The sequence below is a fragment of the Armigeres subalbatus genome, chromosome 2 (assembly GCF_024139115.2).
Source record: "Armigeres subalbatus isolate Guangzhou_Male chromosome 2, GZ_Asu_2, whole genome shotgun sequence".
Classification (NCBI taxonomy): domain Eukaryota; kingdom Metazoa; phylum Arthropoda; class Insecta; order Diptera; family Culicidae; genus Armigeres; species Armigeres subalbatus.
In genome coordinates, this window is record NC_085140.1 from 258128030 (window position 1) to 258147114 (window position 19085).

Below are 19085 nucleotides of genomic sequence, written 5' to 3' on the forward strand. Positions count from 1 at the left end.
TTGAATCACATTGATTGTTCGTTCTTCTTCCAATGCAAATCTCATGATTTCATTAATGAAATACTTAAGAACTGTGCCACACAAGTTTGCGCAGTTTTAACATATTTATATTAATTCCACTATAGTAGCGAAAAACAATAAAAGCTGCCTTTTGTGACTTATTTTCTATCTTATAGGATTTAAATGCTGATCCTATGAAATTGCGAACTTCGCATCTCCATCATCTGCACATGGTCTTCGGTTTCGATGACGTGCTCGTTGACTAGAGCTGTAAAATTCGTCAACCAGTAAAACAATTGACACCTTGACGCTTATTAACAGGTTTGCTAGTGGCTACCGTTCAAGTTCAAGGTCCTTCCCCAGAAGGTGATTCCATCGGCAGCATCGTCCACATCGTCCAAATATGAACAAAAAAGTGAAAACACCCTTCAGAGCTTGACCTACTGACTTTTTGGGAGCCCCAAAGTCTGACCGAATCACTTACATATGATAGCATCATGCCGCAAGAAGAAGCTCGCGGGCGGAAAAGAAGCTGCCTGCGATGGAGCTGCGTGGTAATTGATGCCGGTAAAGAACAAGACAATACGAACCGGAAAATAACAAAGGCTCGCAAAAGCCGCCCATCCCGATAATGATCATTATTAGTGCGGAGGTATCGGAAACCAACCGACTGCCGATTTGGGAATGAGGAATCATTTTCCTCTTCGACTGGTATTGAATACATCGAGTTGATTGTGAGCGCAATTACCCATCAGAAATGTAGATGTTACCATATTAGAAGCTGCGTAGAAGAAGCCGCCGCAAAGTAAGAAAACAATCGTGACGCAATGTATGAAACTGTGCAGTGGAAAGCAATGTTAAAAAATGGTGTACGCACATACCAAGGGAAGGGGGTATCTCATAAAATGAAAATCATCAAACTGGTTTATTCAAATTGTACAATTTATTTATTTTTGAACTTTTATTGCAAGCCAAAGTGATTTGCACAAACTTGGTTCATACCCGAGTAACACACATGTTGTAGAGTAGTTACAGTAACTCATATACAACCAAATTTGGTCACATTTGAGTTGCTGCAACCAAATCAATGTGAGTTGTGTTACTAGGGTAGTAGCACTTCACCAACAACGTCGTCTACAGATCAGTCTATCCCGCTACTGCATACGTAATCTTAAAAAACGACACTATGTTCTCCATTGTCAAACTATTTGTGGTTTAAATTTCCATCAAATAGAACTGAACTGTTACATTCTTCCCATACAATTAGAATCCCTCTGTTTTTTACTGTAAGTACAATTAGAGCCAGTTCGAATATAAATTTAAAATTTACGCGAATGTCACGAACTTATGGAGTACCAATATAATACTTGTAATATAATGCCTAGTAGGTAGCCCCCTTGTCAGTATATTCTGACGATGCCACTGCCCAGTACATCAAAGAACAGAACAAGCGGGACTCCCCCTAAAGGAAGAGTAATTGGGAGCGGTGGATCTGAGTAAGTTCGGCCGCCGCGACCGGTATGGAATATGTATTATGGTAATTATACCCGGTTCGGTCGGAGATGGATAGACCTACGTACGATGTGAGCATCTCCCCATGCAATACTGTGATAGAGTACGAGGGGCTACATGTCCACTGGCAACCGGTACAAGTACTTCTGTAGTCTAGTTGAATACAAGGTATGTGAGCAGAGAAGAAGCGATTATACTTAATCACGCGATGGCAAGATGAAACCTCTCGTTGCACTGCCGATAGGGAAATGTTAGCCTTTTGGCCAATGATGACGATTGAATTTTGGGTATGGAACGCCACGGCAACTTCGAAGTTTAGAAACCTTTCTGAATTCAAAACGACCATATGTTGGACCAAATCTAGTCGCAATTATCGTCACACGTCTGAGACATTAAGGCTCAAAACAAAATTGCTTTCGGAGTTCGTGATGTTTCAATCCAATCGAAGCGTATAGCAATTATGAAATGAACCGGCAAAGTCTTTCTTGATTACTAATGCCGTCCCTCTGACTAGATCCGCCCAATCTAACTTACCGCTTCGACCGTTTCAGATTCTGGCAGCGAATCGGGATCCCACAAAAGTATGCGCGGCAAAGGACCCTCCGGACCGTCCGACGGCAAACCGACCCGGGTGCGAACGGTGCTCAACGAGAAACAGCTACACACCTTAAGGTACGTATAACCGCAACGAAGTCCACCTCCCCCGACTCCGGGGGATTCTTCGTTGCCGATTCGAGTAGAAGGATGGCCATAAAATTTTATTACGCTCACCACCGACACAGCAGCTAAACGTTCCGTGCCGTCGTCGTCGTCGTCCATCCATATAAAGAGACGAACGTGCTGATCACACCTTTTTGTCCTGGCTTTAATCTCAATCTCCGGACAAACTCCCCGTTTGAAATGGTATGGCAGAAAGAAAAAAACACACACACCGCCCGTCAAAGTCACCGCGAGAACAGCCGGGTTCGAACAAATCGACCTTTTAGTAAGAAGAACATTAGAGCGATGGCACGCCGACCGACCGACCGTTTATGTGCGCAGATATCTATCACGGGAAAGCACGTGCGTTCGCATGTCCAGCCCAACCGGACAGGAGCGGTTTCCACTTTCATCTCGGGTGATAAGAATCACACTTCTCTATCGCTTCTGTATCGAAGAATTGAGCGGCTCCGTCCAATAGTGGTGTGAGCTGCCGCAGTACCGTCAACCTCGGCTCGCATTCTTGCGCAGTTGATTTGGAAAATTCGATAGGAATTCAATGAAGGTGAAGATTGAACTCAAAAGATTCAACTCAAAAAGATGGCTACAAATTTCAGTCAGTTGTTTGAATGTCATAAATTTACCTCTAAAAAGTTGTATATTCCCCATATTATTACGAGTCAGCGTAGAATCTATTTGTCAAATGAAAAAGCAATTTTCGTTTCAATATACAATCTTTTTTTCTATCTGAAACCTCAATCAATTTAATTGAATGTTTTTTTTTAATTCACAATGAGTATAGATGCACCAAACTTTTTATCATCGCTGTAATAAAGCCGAAATGCTAGACGAATCTGTAAAAAACAAATTATGAGTCAATTTGCCACGGAATATAGATTTGCTCCATACATGAGCGCAAATAATGTTTATTCCAGTTTTGACGTAGGACGTAAGATAGAGCGGTCATTCCAAAATTTCGTATAAGAATCCGTCATGAAAAACGGTCAGAAAATGTGAGCTAATAACTCAGTTGTATCTCAACTGACTATCGAGATTTCGTAATCAATCTATCAGTTAACTTTTTAGGATTTCATACAACTATTGACAGCAATGTTGATTTTGGGCCCTTTTAAGATCAATTATTCTTCAGCCTGGCTCTCACTACAGCACTTTTATTTTATGTTTCCAATTTTTAGGCGCATAAAGTATGGACTTTCAATGTCCCTCAACCTTCATGAAATTTTCAGGGATCGAAATGTAATCGAAATGTAAATTTGGTTTACTTATTCAAACTATTTACATAACTATTTTACTTTAATACGCCAATTCATACAAATACTTGGACTTTTTCCTTGAATACTCTAATAAGATTTTGTACAATACCCTAACCAACAAAATACGTTTAACCTGTCTCGTCAAAATTTATTCTCTGGGTCGTTTTTTAATTAATTAAGTCAACATTCCTTAAGAACCCATATGTTTTAAGCTTTAAAGTTTTTCAGATATCAAAAACAAAAAAAATCAATAAATTAGTAAGCTTAATATTGGCCCAAAATTACGCAAATAAATATCAGTCCTAAATTAGATATTGACCTTAGTGTTACTAGCCAATAAAAAAAATGACGGGAGAGTTCAATGCAACATGTTGTATTTTGTGTATCTTTCGATCAGCCGCATTTTATAGTCTTTTTTGGGGTTATTGGCCTAAAAGTGGATTACTAACATATTCTCAAAAGTTATGGGTTGTTGAGGTGCGTGCGCAAATTTTTCACGCGCATGATGTACTGTTCAACTGCACAATGAAAATCCAATTCAACTAGATGCTGATGTCACATGCAGTGATGGTCGATTCCCGAGAGAATCGGCAAAAAGCTTTTATTCTCTCACCACTTGACACACACTCGTCTTCTACTGTCGTATGCGAATCAACACACGCGCTCTCATTTTGATGAATTAGAGCAGACTCGATTTCAAACATGTTTATTTCTTTCTATAGACTTATGCAGGGGTTCATCGAATTCACTCACCCGACGGATTTTGACATTTGAGCGGGTCGTCTTCTCGAACAAAAGTTCATTTTGCGTTCATTATGCGACCCGCTCAAACGTCATAATTTCTTGGGGGAGTTCATTTTGCGTTAGTCTATACTCGGTTGATAGCGGATTCAGCCCGCTCTCGATTCACTCTCTGCTGATCGAAGCAGCCCAGAAATTTGACCAAGTTCAATCGCTGCTCGATAATTTTCAGTGAGTGAGTCCTATTTCACTCATTTGATTGCAATCAGACTTGTTATATCCCCATATAAATCGGATATATTGAAAGCAAAATATTAGACGCGTCCAATCGTTTGCAGTACCTACGTGGAGCTGCATGTACTTTAGGGGCAAATCCAGTTATGGATTAGTAGTTCTAAACATCATAGAGCATCACTTGGATTATATTATACAGATATTGGTAACGTTTCGTTTGCTTATATACTAAAGTCAGTTGATAGTTACCACCTAAATCAAAGCCTCGTAAAAACGTGTTAAGGTTCCCACAAACATGCTCGACCCGACAGTAGATGCAGCGAGCCAGCGATAGATTCACGGTGACAGTGACAGTCGCGTCGCGTGTGTTAGGGGGAATTAATGAGTGGATGGTCCAATGCACCGAATGAACACAATGACGTTTGAGACGGGCGCTGTTTACTAAAAATGAACACTTGCATGAACTCGATGAATGAAAAGTATTCATTCTTAGTAAACAGCGCCCGTCTCAAACGTCAATGATGAACTCGGTGCATTGGACCATAGTGGAGCTCCATGACAATGCAAAAACAGTTTATATAAACGTGAACATATCAAATGTGTTGACAAAATCGAATAATTTCAAACAATTTAAAAAAATATTGAAAGAGCTCAAACAAAAAAAATATATAGAAAAAGTTCTTTGATTTTTGCAGCCACCAGGACTTACGGGTTATAATCGATTTCAGTTTGAGCTTGATGGCTTTCTTCAGAACTCATAAAACCGTCTCATTTTGACAATTTTCCAACATTACGCGTTAAATTGATCAACTCTTAGCATGTACAAACACAGCTGATTCCGAAACGATTCGATCAGTGAGAAAATCTTGAAAATCAATCCAACCGTTCGTGAGTTATATTGCCTCAAGGGAAATGCAAACTCATTTTTATATATAGAAAAAGATTTTTTTTCCTTCAATCAATATACATACAAACCTACAAATGTGGTAGATTATTTTAACCAACCGGCGTATTTTGAACAAGTTTCTAATAACAAAAAGTTAAATAGGGGTTAAATAGCTAAATAGGGGAATGTTGATCATATTTTTAATGGCAGATTGACTTCAATGAGCTTTATTTTACTTTAACTTTATATATATTCATAATTGCGTAATACATTCGCCTTTTCATTTCTTCATTGAATTGCAGTTCTATACGTGAGTTCAAAGTTTGAAACAAATTGTTTTAATATATTATCCAACTATTTGGCATGCGTAGAAATAACTGTTGCCGATATCTATGAGAATTTATTTTTATATTACTACTAGCAGAACGTACCCTGCGTTGATTGATTGTGACGCCGCACACTAGATCATTTTTTGCGCGAATGTATTGGTTTTCCTCAAAACTCGTCCCAATATTGTATTTGCATAATTCTGCAGCTTTCCCCTTGAAACTTACTAACACTTTGTATAAATAAACACAACTGATCCCAAGACGAATAAATCAGTGAGGAAATCTTGAAAATCGGTCCATCCGTTCGTGAGTTATATTGCCTCAAAGGAAATGGAAACTCATTTTTATATATAGAGAGTTTTCAATAGCTCGATGCATTTAATGAAATATTGGTTTTGACAACCCTAATGAGTTAACGAATCAAATTCGTATAACCATGCATAGAAAATATACTTGTTTGATCACTTTTGATTACAATAAAAACTAACTGACACATTTTGCGCATCAATGAGAGGCACAGAACTCTCTATATGGTACATATTTTTATTCAAAATTGTCATATATATTATACATTCTTAAATATTGTATTGTAAAGTATCATTTGGTACATGATGCGCACTCTCTTATATATAACATGATTTGAATTCTTGCTTTACACGATGCTTCACAAGCACGATTCGGTTTAGTGGTGGTCCGCCGATTTATCATAGAGAATTCACTAATACGCAACTTGTTTCTTGACATAGAAGTGATACGGAAGTAACCAATTTAAAAAACTTTCAATAAATATTCAATATTCTATATGCGATGAAAAACATACGATTTTGAAAAGTATCACGCCGCGTGCTTGCTTCCAAGTTTATGCATTTACAGTTACATCAAACAACTGAAAACCGAAATTTTAATCCCCAAAATAGCGAGGCGATAAGTTCAAACTGTGCTTAGCACATACGCTTATGCTTTGATTTGATTAATGTAAAGACAAATGAATGCCAAATAAGCATCCATTACACGTCCCTACTTTCATGCATCTTCTTATTTCGCGTCCAATTCAAGCAACGTATACTTCCAAGCAGATTGAAGCAACATTCTTACTGTGTTTACCCCTTTTCCTTTGCCGAATAACGTTAGTGAGCGTCGACTCACATTTTCATAACATGATCCAATCGCTCACCCCAAGACTGCACGCTGGATCGAATCTAGAAACGAGAATGAACTGCCGATTTTCCCTTCTGATTCAATCATCATACGATTCACTCGAACAGTAATTACCATACACACGCGCGTATAAGTATGTTTATTCATAGGCAGGATTCACTCAGAGCGATTGCAGCCACACCTGCTATCAGCAGAGAAAATGAATGAGGGCCACTCATGCTCTGCGCCGATTGAATCGGAAATAATTCCAAAATGAACGTTCATCGAACCGAGTGAAACCATCACACATGTATTAGAAACTTAGAGCCAGTACTCGTTAACAGAAACCCGTTTCGCACGCGATGTTATATAAGCAAATCAAACCACCTTCCCCTTTCCAGTGAAGAAAATATCAGATTACATACTGATACTCTTTCCTTCCCCTTCATACGGAAGCTTAACAGAAGGAAGGTCGTAAGATTTATATCGTCACCAAAAATGCCCTCCGCACGCTTGCGAATCCACTTCTAAAAACAAAATCCTCAAGTCTGCCGTATCCTAATGGAACTATCAAATCTGTATTTTCGCTCCTAACTATATCATGAGCATGTACGTCTAAGTTTGGAAGATGATAATAGTAATTCCATATCATTATATCACAGTATTCCCAAAGCATCAACGGTATTCCAATCTCAGTTCTAGTATTAAAAGCTTGTTTTGTCAACAAAGCGTTCTACGGGCCATACTTTTGAAACGGAATAGCTCAATGGGACATCGCTTATCTATTACATACATGCCACCCTTTTCCCAGTGCTGCTATACTTCAATCTATACTTGAACTCATAGATGTTCTGGGAATAATGTGCTGTGTCTATAATGGAGTAATAATGTCCCTCGGAGCTACTTCAACTCATAAGAATGATGAAGACATTACACTTCTTTCTGTGGAATATTTAGAATATCAAGATCTGAACCTAAGGACGGTTTGAAGTGTCGAAGATTTTTCAAAAAATAGTGTAATGCAGCGGTTCTCAACCTGGGGTACATGTACCCCTGGGGGTACTCGGACAAAAACGCGTAATGGCGGACTTAGTACAATTCCAATATGAATAATGTTTTGATAATTGTTTATTTTTTAAATCAAAACTTTGTCTTGTACATGATATGCATAGCGATCAGTAAATCAAAGCCAACTGAATCCTGACCTCCACAACCAACAACCATAACAACAAAATGTTGAAGAATATGTTAAGAGAATGCTTCTTAACTGAAATCTAGAATTTAAAGGTTCGGAAGCCTTCGTTTGAGAGCCATGAAGGCTTTTTTTCGAAAAGTTCGATTTTTTCGTTGCATGAGGATTAGAAGCATCTTTCTACGCTTCTCGGAAGCGTTCTTCCAAGCTGCTCTAAGGTCGCCTTTCAAGAGACTTGGACGACTCCTTTCAAGAGGTCTAGAAGCCTCGTTTGGAGTGGCCTTGTTTCAATAGGCTCAGAAGGTTCCTTTCAAAAGGCTCGGAAGGCTCCCTTTAGGGGCTCGTGAGCCTACTTCTAAGAGCCTCCTTTCAAGAGGTCAGGAGGCCTCCTTTAAAGAGGCCAGGAAGCCTCCTTTTAAGAGGCCAGGAAGCCTCCTTTCAAGAGGCCAGGAAGCCTCCTTTCAAGAGGGCCGGAAACCTCCTTTCAAGAGGCCCAGAAGCCTCCTTCCAAGAGATCCAGAAGCATCCTTTCAAGAGGCCAGGAAGCCTCCTTTCAAGATGCCCGAAAACCTACTTTCAAGAGGCCCAGAAGCCTCCTTCCAAGAGGCCCAGAAGCCTCATTTCAAGAGGCCAGGAAGCCTCCTTTCAAGAGGCCCGGAAACCTCCTTTCGATAGACCCGGAAGCCTTCTTTCAAGAGGCCCGGAAACCTCCTTTCAATAGACCCGGAAGCCTTCTTTCAAGAGGCCCGAAAGCTTCAATTCAAGATGCCCGGAAGCCTCGTATTAAGGGGCCCGGACGCTTCCTTTAAAGAGGCCTGGAAGCCTCCTATTAAGAAGCTTGGAAGCCTCCTTTCAAGAGGCTCGAAAGAAGCCTTCTTTCAAGTTTCAAGATGCTCGGAAGGCTTTCTTCAAGAGGCTTGGGACCCTCCCTCCAAGAGGTTCGGAAGCCTTCTTCAAGTGGCCTGGAAGCCTCCTTTCAGAAGCCCGGAAGTCTTTTTTCAAGAGGCCCAGAATCCTCGTTTTAAGTGAGGCACGGAAGCCTCCTTTCAAGAGGCTCGAAAGCCTCCTTTCAAGAGGCTCGGAAGCCTCCTTTCAAGAGGCTCGGAAGCCTCCTTTCAAGAGGCTCGGAAGCCTCCTTTCAAGAGGCTCGGAAGCCTCCTTTCAAGAGGCTCGGAAGCCTCCTTGCAAGAGGCTCGGAAGCCTCCTCCCCAACTCATGACAAAGGGTTGGCGCATTAGATTTCCTTTTGTTGATTGTTTAGAATAGCAAGGTCTGAACTTAACGACAGTGTGTAGTGTTCTAGCAGGATTTCTAGTCGTAAATTTTGAGAAAAATCCACATATTTTTACAACATAAATATAAGAAAAATGTGAATCTTAATGTAATACTTTAGCACATAAAAAATAAAAATTGTTAGTTGGAAATACCATCGATGCAAGATCTACTCAGATTCTTTATATCGAGCTGACAATACCCGAAATCGGATGTAAGACGGCGAAAATACGGTCAAAATGTTTTGCATATTTTTTTTCGAGGGTGAACCCAAACTTTTGGCCGGGAGTGTAGGTTCTAGAGTGCAATCAATACCTCAAAAGCTTTTGGACAAAACAGCAGTTAGAACTTAAAGTCATTTGCAGCGTCTCTTAGCTCAAATGAAATACATGTTCTACATATTATGTACTAAAGTGCTCAAAACCTTAAAAAGCACTTTTTAATTTATCCGGGAAAATTTTGGAAAACCTACCACGAAAAACCCTGGTCACGATGCCTCAGACGATTTTCGAGTTTATAAGCTTCCAAGGATTTGAACTCAAGAATATTCTGGAGCATCGTAAATATTAAGTAGCTTAGCGTAGCTTGGCTTGATTGATTGTGCACTTCGTAGTTGCTAGCTGTGACTGGCAGACAAACAACAAATATGCACAGCTAACCAATTCAATAGATTTCTTGGGATTAGAAAACCATTCTTACTGTACATGTTTTGGAGTTTCAATAACTCAAGATCAATAACGATGCCGGCCACGTCGTCACAGTCAATACAGGATTAGGAGAGAAAAGAGTGTTTGACACCCACTGCTACAAGAAGCTAAGGAAACCTCCGCATCTCCGTGAGCGCCACGGGACTAAATGTTAAACGACTCAATAATTATCCAACAAGTTCTAATTATTTACTTTACAAGTCCCGCGTCGAGAAAAAAAAATACACAATGCTTAGTTAATTCACTTGCACAAAGCAAGACCAAAGTATTCGATGATCGCGTGACTGTTCTGCGTAGGATGTATCATAATGCATTACAAGTTAAGGTGCAACCGTCCAGGATCCAAATAATTTTCACCTCGCATTTTCAGAGGCACCAATCTCAACAAAGAAGCAACGGATAGCTGACATCTGTTTATGTTAGCTTTGCTGTGTCACAGCAAGTGGGGAATAAAAAGATGACAGTTTTTCGTTACTTTTTTTTGACATTCGTTGACAAGTTCGTCCTTAAAAGATTTAATCAGAGCATGGTGGAGAATCATATATATTCAATTTAAGGTCACTCCTCACGGAATCCAAGTTTCAAAGTGCTCGCGTTTTCGGGGGCACACCACTCGATACGGAAACAACGCACAACTGTCATTTTCATTTTTTCACGCATGCTGCGACGCAGCAAAGCTAAATCAACAAAAATGACAGTTGTGCGCCGCCTCCGTATCGAGTGGTGTGCCCCCGAAAACGCGAGCACTTTGAATCTTGGATTCCGTGAGGAGTGACCTTAAAAGAATATCGAGATCACAACTCAAAGATAGTTTGATTGGTCTAGATCTAGTGAAATAGATTCTTCAAAGATTTTTTCTGGTTAGCATTATCATTAGCATTGAGCATTTCGCACAAATTCGAAGGTGTTACAAGCCAAGACTATTGTATGAGAGTAGCCTCACTTTCACCCGTTGATATAGATATTGATTTGGAATTAACCACTCTCTTAGATCAGCGGTTCTCAACCGTTTTGTTGAGAAGATCCCCTTAGGACCTCGGCATTGCTTGATGTACCCCCTTGATATTTTCTCTGAAAGTTTAGATGAAATTCGCTTCTATTTCAATGCTTAGAACCATATAGATGGAAGCAATGCACTCTCCAATAGTCGAGATCTGTCCTGGCCACGTCCTTGCGAATGCTGAGGAAGGGGAAGGATGTTTAGTTGGACACCTACTTAAGAAAGATGCAGAGAGCTCTCCGACCTCTCAAGGGTCCCGACTAGAAGGTCATATCAAAATTATATCATCATATGTTATTATGTTATACACAATTTTTATAACAAAATTTGTTAGAAATATGGTGCAGGATGTTGTTAAAATATCTAAATTTCTATCAAAAATTACACTACTCGAAACAAAAAACTATCAAATTTTGTTACAATTTTATCATAAAAATAACATATTTTGTTAGAAATTTATAACAGAATCAGATACAAAATATATTGTTTACTGTGCAGTTACAGGTCGTGATAGGTCTCCAGATTGTGATCAACATTCAGAAATATTAGTTTTTTTCTGAACAAGAATATTTTTCAAGAACATGAAACTAAGAACATTACAAATAAGACTTTTTCAAAATATATCGGCGTTTATGATATCTATGGCAGGAGACTTTGCTACATCTATTTTAATTGCCTACTGTTGGGCAATTCGGTATTAAGCATTTTTTAAATCTTATTATGTTAAAATCCTGTTACAACATTTGAAAGATAATGGCTACTAAGAACAAAATTGTATCAAAGTAAGTTATAAAGATCACAATATGTTGAAATTGTGTTAAGTTTTAGTTATGCTCTTCTAGTCGGGGTGCCACGGGAAGTTTTGGGATTGTGTGGGAGGTTATAACAATAGGAATCGTTTTTGGTAGAACGTGAAATACAGCAAGAACTAAGGTAGAAATACAAAGTAGAAGAGCGACGAGCTTGGAATTAAACCTACGACCTCCTGCACCTAGCTCGTCTATTTCAAAGATTTTTTCTGGTGCTTCGAAATAAAGGAAAAAATGCACATCATCATACTTTGTTCCCAAGCCGATTACAACGAATCAAGGCCACTTGAAGAAGTATCATCGTTTTTACAATGATTGCTTTAGAATTCTTTCGGAAATTACTAGATGTTGGATTTTTTTTGTCCTCAAACATGGACTTTAAGATTTTCATCGAAATAATTGTTTATTTGCACATTCTTTGCAACAGGTATTTAGTCAAAAGTGTTTTTCTATCAATCTCATTTTGTCTTCTTCTTCGTTGGCATTACATTGCCGCCTCACACCTTAGTGTTCATTTAACACAAAAGCACTTCATGAGGCTAACAAAATGATACTTTATGTCCAGGGAAGTTAACTATTGCCAACTCCTGAATTTACTTCCCGGTGGCCTCAAAACCATTCTAAAAGATACGCGATTTTCTTCTTGTGTCGCTATTACTCTTCAATACGTATTTGGCAGTGTATTAAGCTGCGCGCTCCAAGACTGCCTTAGTTTTAACTTCCTGCCTTAAGTAATCCTTCGGAAATTCCTCCAGTGGATCATTGCCAAATTCCACAAAGAATTTCTTCTAAAATCCTACAAATAAATCCAGAAAAAAAAACCTTCAGAAACTATTTTAGGAATTCATTTGAACATTTCTTCCAAAATTTGTCTATGGAATCTTTTACAAAATCCTCCGGAATTTTCTTCAGGAATTCATTCTCTCGGCTCTCGTAATTCCACAGGAATTCCTTTCAGGAATTATCGAACCAACTTCTGAAGGAGTTTCCAAAGTAATTTGAATTTTTTGAATTCTTAGAATTCTTAGAAATTCTTTGGAGATTTCTTCCGTGATTTCTTCGAAAATTCCTTCGGAAACTCCTCAAGTGATTCCTTCGATATTTTCTTAACGATTTTTTTAAAGAATTTCTTTGGAAATTTTGTCGGAGCACCTACGGAAAATTCTTCGGAAATACCTACGGAAATTGTATCCGGCCAATCTCCATAAATTCCTATAGGTGAATTCCTTCGTAATTTTGAAAAAATGCTTTAGAAACTCCTTCGCTTCAGCAGTTATTTCAGAAATTTCCTAAAGACGTTCTTCCAATTCTTCCTTAGGTGATCCCTATAAGAAGAAATTTCTGGAATTCCATCAGAATTTCTTCAAGACTTTATTTAGGAATTCTTTCGATTTTTTTAGGAATGTCTTCAGACATTCCTCCGGATATTTAATTAGATATTCCTTGAGACCTTTGATTTGAAAATTTCTTTAAAAATACCTTTAGAAACTCTTCGGAAAGTTCTTTTAGTGTTTCCTATTTCATTCTTTAATAATTTTTTGGAAAAAATCTTTCAACAAAATTTCTGAAATAATTCCTGCAGGAATTTCGGAAAAAATCCGTAGAAAAATGATTTTCGCATGATTTTTGGAGGAAGTTTCTAAGGAATTTACGGAGGAATTTACAAACGCCTTTCCAGAGAATTTTCTGAAAGAATCCCTGGACAAATGTCAAAATGAATTCCTGGCGTAATTTTCTAATTTATACCTAGAGTTAACTTCTGAAGGATTTCCTAAAACATATTCCGAAGAAATTTCTAAATCAATTTCCGAAAAGCTTCCTAAAGAAATTTCAAAAAAATTCCTAATGAAATTTTGGAAGCATTTCTCCTAAACTAATTTTCGACCAATATCAATACCAGAACTCTGGCGCCGCCAGTGATTAGACTGATTAGAAATCGACATGGATCAGACTATCTTGAAAATGACCAAAGAATGCGACTAGATTGGTGCAGTATTTCTTTATTTTGCGATGAGATGAGTTCCCCTATCTGTTCCCTTATTCTGCTATGCGTTAATTTCCATTGTAAAACCGTCGGTTTAATGCAATAGCATTTCGAGGTAAAACTACTTCTTCCATCAATGAAGAGGACAAACACAATTGTATCCATTTGGTCAAACAATTCCTCCATCCATGACCGTGTTTGCCGATACCATTATCGCTTCGTACCAGTCTCTGCATTGACGTAGAGCTGCGCACTCCCCAAGCTGACCCTATATCAGCGTGTGCTCCGACTACCATACCTTCGTTGTCGCTTGATTGACGGTGAACCAACTTTGCATTTGCTGTTTTGATCATAAGTTGCGATGCAACTTGCATGATTGCGTACAAATTGCTGTCTGGCGCTTGTACCCATTGAAACCGCGAAAAATCACAATTATGAAAATTAATATGGATACAACAACTTTCTATAAGTACCATTAGTCAACACTTTGTCTACATTTGCCACTGTGCAATATTAGAAGCGGTCACTGGATGTCACCCAGCCGTGACGACCAACTCGATATTGCCGCCATTAAAGTGCATTGACTGTTGACTTTGTCTCCGGTCTCCGTAATGCTTAGGAAAATTGCTACTGTAATACACCCAGCTATCGTAACATTGCCCTCCGTTACTTCTGTGGAATTATTTTCTACAAATGATGAATAAATATGTACAATTTATTCATCTATTGAACAGCAAGCCCTTTGACATCAAGCCCGCGGCAGTTAGAGTCAGAGGTGCGCAAACATAGTCAAGAGTCAAGAGGTTGCGCACAACGACGATCACAGTGACGGGCGTTCGAAACGAAATTTGGATTCATGCTCAATACGGCAGAGGTTTACTTCCGCCCAGCCGTCTTCATATTTTTCGATAGTTTAACATTAGATCTCTTATCGGATTTCTCCAAAATATAGAGAACATTTCTTATCCAGCAAGGCATTGAATTCTTTGGAAATAAGTACCGAATAAGTACAAAATAAAGTAATAGAGGTCGATAAATGACCCTTTTGATTACCCATCGACCACTGTGCAACGCGGCGACCGCTGAGAGGCTGCGCGCACACGACTCTGCTTGCGCGACTAATTATAATTATTCAAATTACTCACGGCGGCGATTCGCCATATCGGGAAGTTTTAGCACACCGATAATTGAATCAACTGGTGCTAACTGGCGTTACGTCTTCGTTTGTGTATTTCTTCCAGAACCTGCTACAATGCCAATCCCCGACCGGATGCGCTCATGAAGGAACAGCTGGTGGAGATGACCGGCCTCTCGCCGCGGGTCATCCGGGTTTGGTTCCAGAACAAACGGTGTAAGGACAAGAAGAAAACCATCCAGATGAAGCTGCAGATGCAACAGGAGAAGGTAATGGACTACAACAGCCTCCTAAATGCGATGCCGGTGACAAATTGTCAACTCGACTAATCGAAATCCCATTACCATCCCACACAGGAAGGTCGTAAACTCGGTTATGGCATGCAGGGAATCCCAATGGTTGCCAGCTCCCCGGTACGGCATGATTCTCCGCTGAACATGCACGGTCTGGAAGTGACGGCCTACCAACCCCCGTGGAAGGCCCTGTCGGACTTTGCGCTGCACTCGGACCTCGATAGCAACGGAGCAATCAACACTCACACACCCGCGTTTCAGCATCTAGTCAATCAGGTACGTACATAAACTGCAAAAGAATATCTTCAGATTCTACAACTTCGGAAGAACTGCCCAAAATGGAAACGTGCATAAAGTGTGCAAATTTATTCGTCTCCATTCAACCGCAGCGAGACCAAATTCGTTAACAATTCAGCACATGCTGCCGCGCCGCCGTCGACTTCATTTCTTTTGGGATTATTTTCATGAGGGCTTAGAATCGCGTAGAGGGGGGCAAGTCATGCGGCAAACTCCAACACACTAAATTCAGTAATAAAGCGACATAAATAATACAGAAATATAACGACGGTGGATCTGTCTCCTTCTGACTTGGTGGAACTCACCTGCGCCCAGCAGCGTCGATTCAATCTCATTGGCTGTCCCGTTCGGATGCGAGAATGAATGGGGGAAAATATGGTCGCCAAGAGCCAACAACCGTCCATGCTCTGCATTCGTATCAGTATCGAGCCATTCTATCCAGTCAGCAGAAGAAAGGAAGACAGAATTTGCGAAATTCCGTATACTTTTTGTCGTTTTTGGTGTGGCTACCGCCGGAGAAGGATACTCGGGAGGAAACGACAACCGCAGCCATATTAATCCGTAAAATATTTAAAGCGGACGCATTCCTTTCGCTCTCGGCAATTGTCGAGATGATATTTATCTGCAGTTAGGGGGAATCGGTTCATAATGCGACAGTCACCGCATTTTATTGCTTGAATTTTTATCTCAGTACGTTTTTCCATAACAAAGTTTGCCAAAATATTTTACCGTGAAAGTTCGCCGCCACACAAAATAACGACAAATGCCATTGCCGACAATTTTCAGATCGGTGCACTTCTCTAGACTAGACCCGATTAAAGCTTTGCTCAATAAATACCACGCTGATTAAAGTAATTTTTCGTTACTTAAATGCTATCTAACCATAACTATTGGAGCTGTTCCACAATTTTGTAGAATTTCCAAAGCATTCTTCAAATTTAAATCCTTTATTTATCCAACACATTTTTTTCAGATGCACGGCTATGATGTCGGTGGTGGCGGAGGTATGCAACAGATGCCACCCCAGGGTCAGGGCCCACCGATTCCCTCCCACATGGACATGAGTGGTCACCATCACCCGGACAGTACCGATTCGTATGTGACATATCTGGAGAGTGACGACAGCATGCAAGGCAGCCCGTAGGCTTACTACGAACAGTGATAGGTTTCTTTCCGCTCCGAACTTTCCTCAGCCGTTCTGAAGTAAAACTTTTTGTTAACTGCCATGTTTCAATTATAGTTGCTCGTTGGTTCCTACGGAAGTGATCCATTTTAAATACGCGACAATAGTTCAGTTTCGAAAAAAAGATCTATAGGTATATCACGTTCGCCGTGCACGCAAAGATATTAATTTAATTTATTTCAACAAACCCCACACAGAGATTGAAACTATGGTTGATAGCCTCAGAAATCTAGCCAATCGTACTTTTATTTTATTAATTGTTGGTTCGTATCTAATTCGTCGCAAATTGTACAAAGGCGAATTTTTGTTTTCCTTGTAAATATTGTACTATACCAGAAACATAGAAATCGAAATAGAATCACTGAAATATCAGTTGGGCATTTTCTTCTCACTGAAGGTTAGCATAATCAAATTCAAAGTTACAATGGTCTCCTAAAGTGTTAAGATTTTATTTGTAAATCAATTTAAATCTCGTGTAAAAAATGCTTTTTTATTTATCATACCATCAAGCTATGCCAGCATCCATAAGATAGAAAGTGGCAAATGACAGTAGAGTATAATAAAGAATCAAACATAACTAAGTTTTACGAGAAAATTCGCTATAAGGAGATGTAGGGAAATTAATTGTATTATAGTAATGAATCACTTTTGAGATTTAATCAATGAACAGTTCATCCCCTTGACGAAGTATGCAATGCAATTGAAGCAAAATGTGTATAATAAAAAACATATTGACTGTATGGAAAAAATAATTAGACCGATTAAAACCCATCAATTTTAATCATACAAATGCGTAGTTTTTCTTGATGAAAGAAATTTGAATAGAGTTTATACAAATCCTTTTTAAAGAAACAAAAGCACCAGATGGTCTATCACACATCGCCGCCAGCAGCTTGGCATTAATCTCACTCTCTCGCACTCATGGGTCCAGAGTACCTCTAGAACAGTGGTTCCCAACCTTTTCGAGATCGCGACCCCTTCTATGATTAACCAAGTGGCCCACGGCCCCCTAGTCATGCTGAAAGCAAGAACAAACCTATATTTTCTAGTCACTTTATTTCAATATCTTTTATCATTCTATTATGCCATTCTTCAGCAGTGATTCATTCAGTGTGATAGTTGTACCTGCATTTATGGTACCAGCTTCGGCATACAAATTTGCATGTCTGATAAAGCCCCAATCTCAAATTGTAATCAATGTTCAATCTGATTCTTGCTTTGGTCTTCATCTGAAGATGTGTTGAAAATCCACGCTCGCATAAGTAAGCAGAAGCAAACGGTATTAGAATCTCCAAAGCTTGGAACGCTGGCATGGAATACGCTTCGTATATTTATTTTTATTTATTCAGACTAAGGCCGAAGTGGCCTGTGCGGTATATAAGAGTATTCTCCATTTGGCTCGGTCCATGGCTACAAGTCGCCAACCACGCAGTCTACGGAGGGTCCGCAAGTCATCTTCCACCTGATCGATCCACCTTGCCCACTGCGCACCTCGCCTTCTTGTGCCCATCGGATCGTTGTCGAGAACCATTTTAACGGCGTTACTGTCCGACATTCTAGCTACGTGCCCGGACCGCAGTCGTCCGATTTTCGCAGTGTAAACGATCGATGGTTCTCCCAGCAGATCATGCAACGTGTGGTTCATTCGCCTCCTCCACGTACCGTCCGCCATCTGCACCCCACGATAGATGGTAGACATCACTTTCCTTTCGTTGGTCCTCCACGAGCATCGTCCAGGTCTCGTGTCCGTAGAGGACTACCGGTCTAATGAGCGTTTTGTAGATTGTCAGTTTGGTACGGCTGCGAACTTTATTCGATCGGAGCGTCTTGCGAAGTCCAAAGTACGTACGATTTCCAGCCACTATGCGTCTCCGAATTTCTCTGCTGGTATCATTTTCTGCAGTCACCAGTGAGCCTAAGTACACAAATGCTTCTACCACCTCGATTTCGTGACCAACAAACTCGCGGTGGGTGGCTCACATTGTCTTCCCTTGAACCTCTTCCTATCATGTACTTCGTCTTCGATGTGTTGATGACTAGTCCGATCCGCTAGGCTTCCCTCTTCAGTCTGATGCAGGCTTCCTCAATATTCTCAAAGTTACCATGCCATAATATCTATGTCGTCGACGAAGCCAAAAGACGGACTTATTGAAAATTCTACCACTCGTGTTAATCCCTGCTCTTCGTATTACCCCTTCCAAAGCGATGTTGAATAGCAGACACGAAAGACCATCACCTTGCCGTAGCCCTCTGAGCGTTTCGAAGGGACTCGAGAATGCCCCTGAAACTCGAACTACGCACATCACCCGATCCATCGTCGCTTTGATCAACCATGTAAGTTTATCTGGAAATCCGTGTTCGTGCATTAACTGCCATAGCTGGTCCCGATCAATTGTATCAT

General features: G+C 40.0%; 1 protein-coding gene across 1 annotated transcript in view; it reads left to right on the top strand.

The window, feature by feature from the left end:
• Positions 1–17474, top strand: part of LOC134212115 (insulin gene enhancer protein isl-1) — a 143540-nt gene extending 126066 nt beyond the window's left edge. Inside the window, exons 5-8 of the mRNA XM_062689665.1 lie at positions 2064–2184; positions 15018–15180; positions 15268–15480; positions 16475–17474. Coding sequence (XP_062545649.1) covers positions 2064–2184; positions 15018–15180; positions 15268–15480; positions 16475–16645 — 668 coding nt within the window. The 3' untranslated portion in view covers positions 16646–17474. The remainder of the gene's footprint in view (positions 1–2063; positions 2185–15017; positions 15181–15267; positions 15481–16474) is intronic.
• Positions 17475–19085: the final 1611 nt, after the last annotated feature.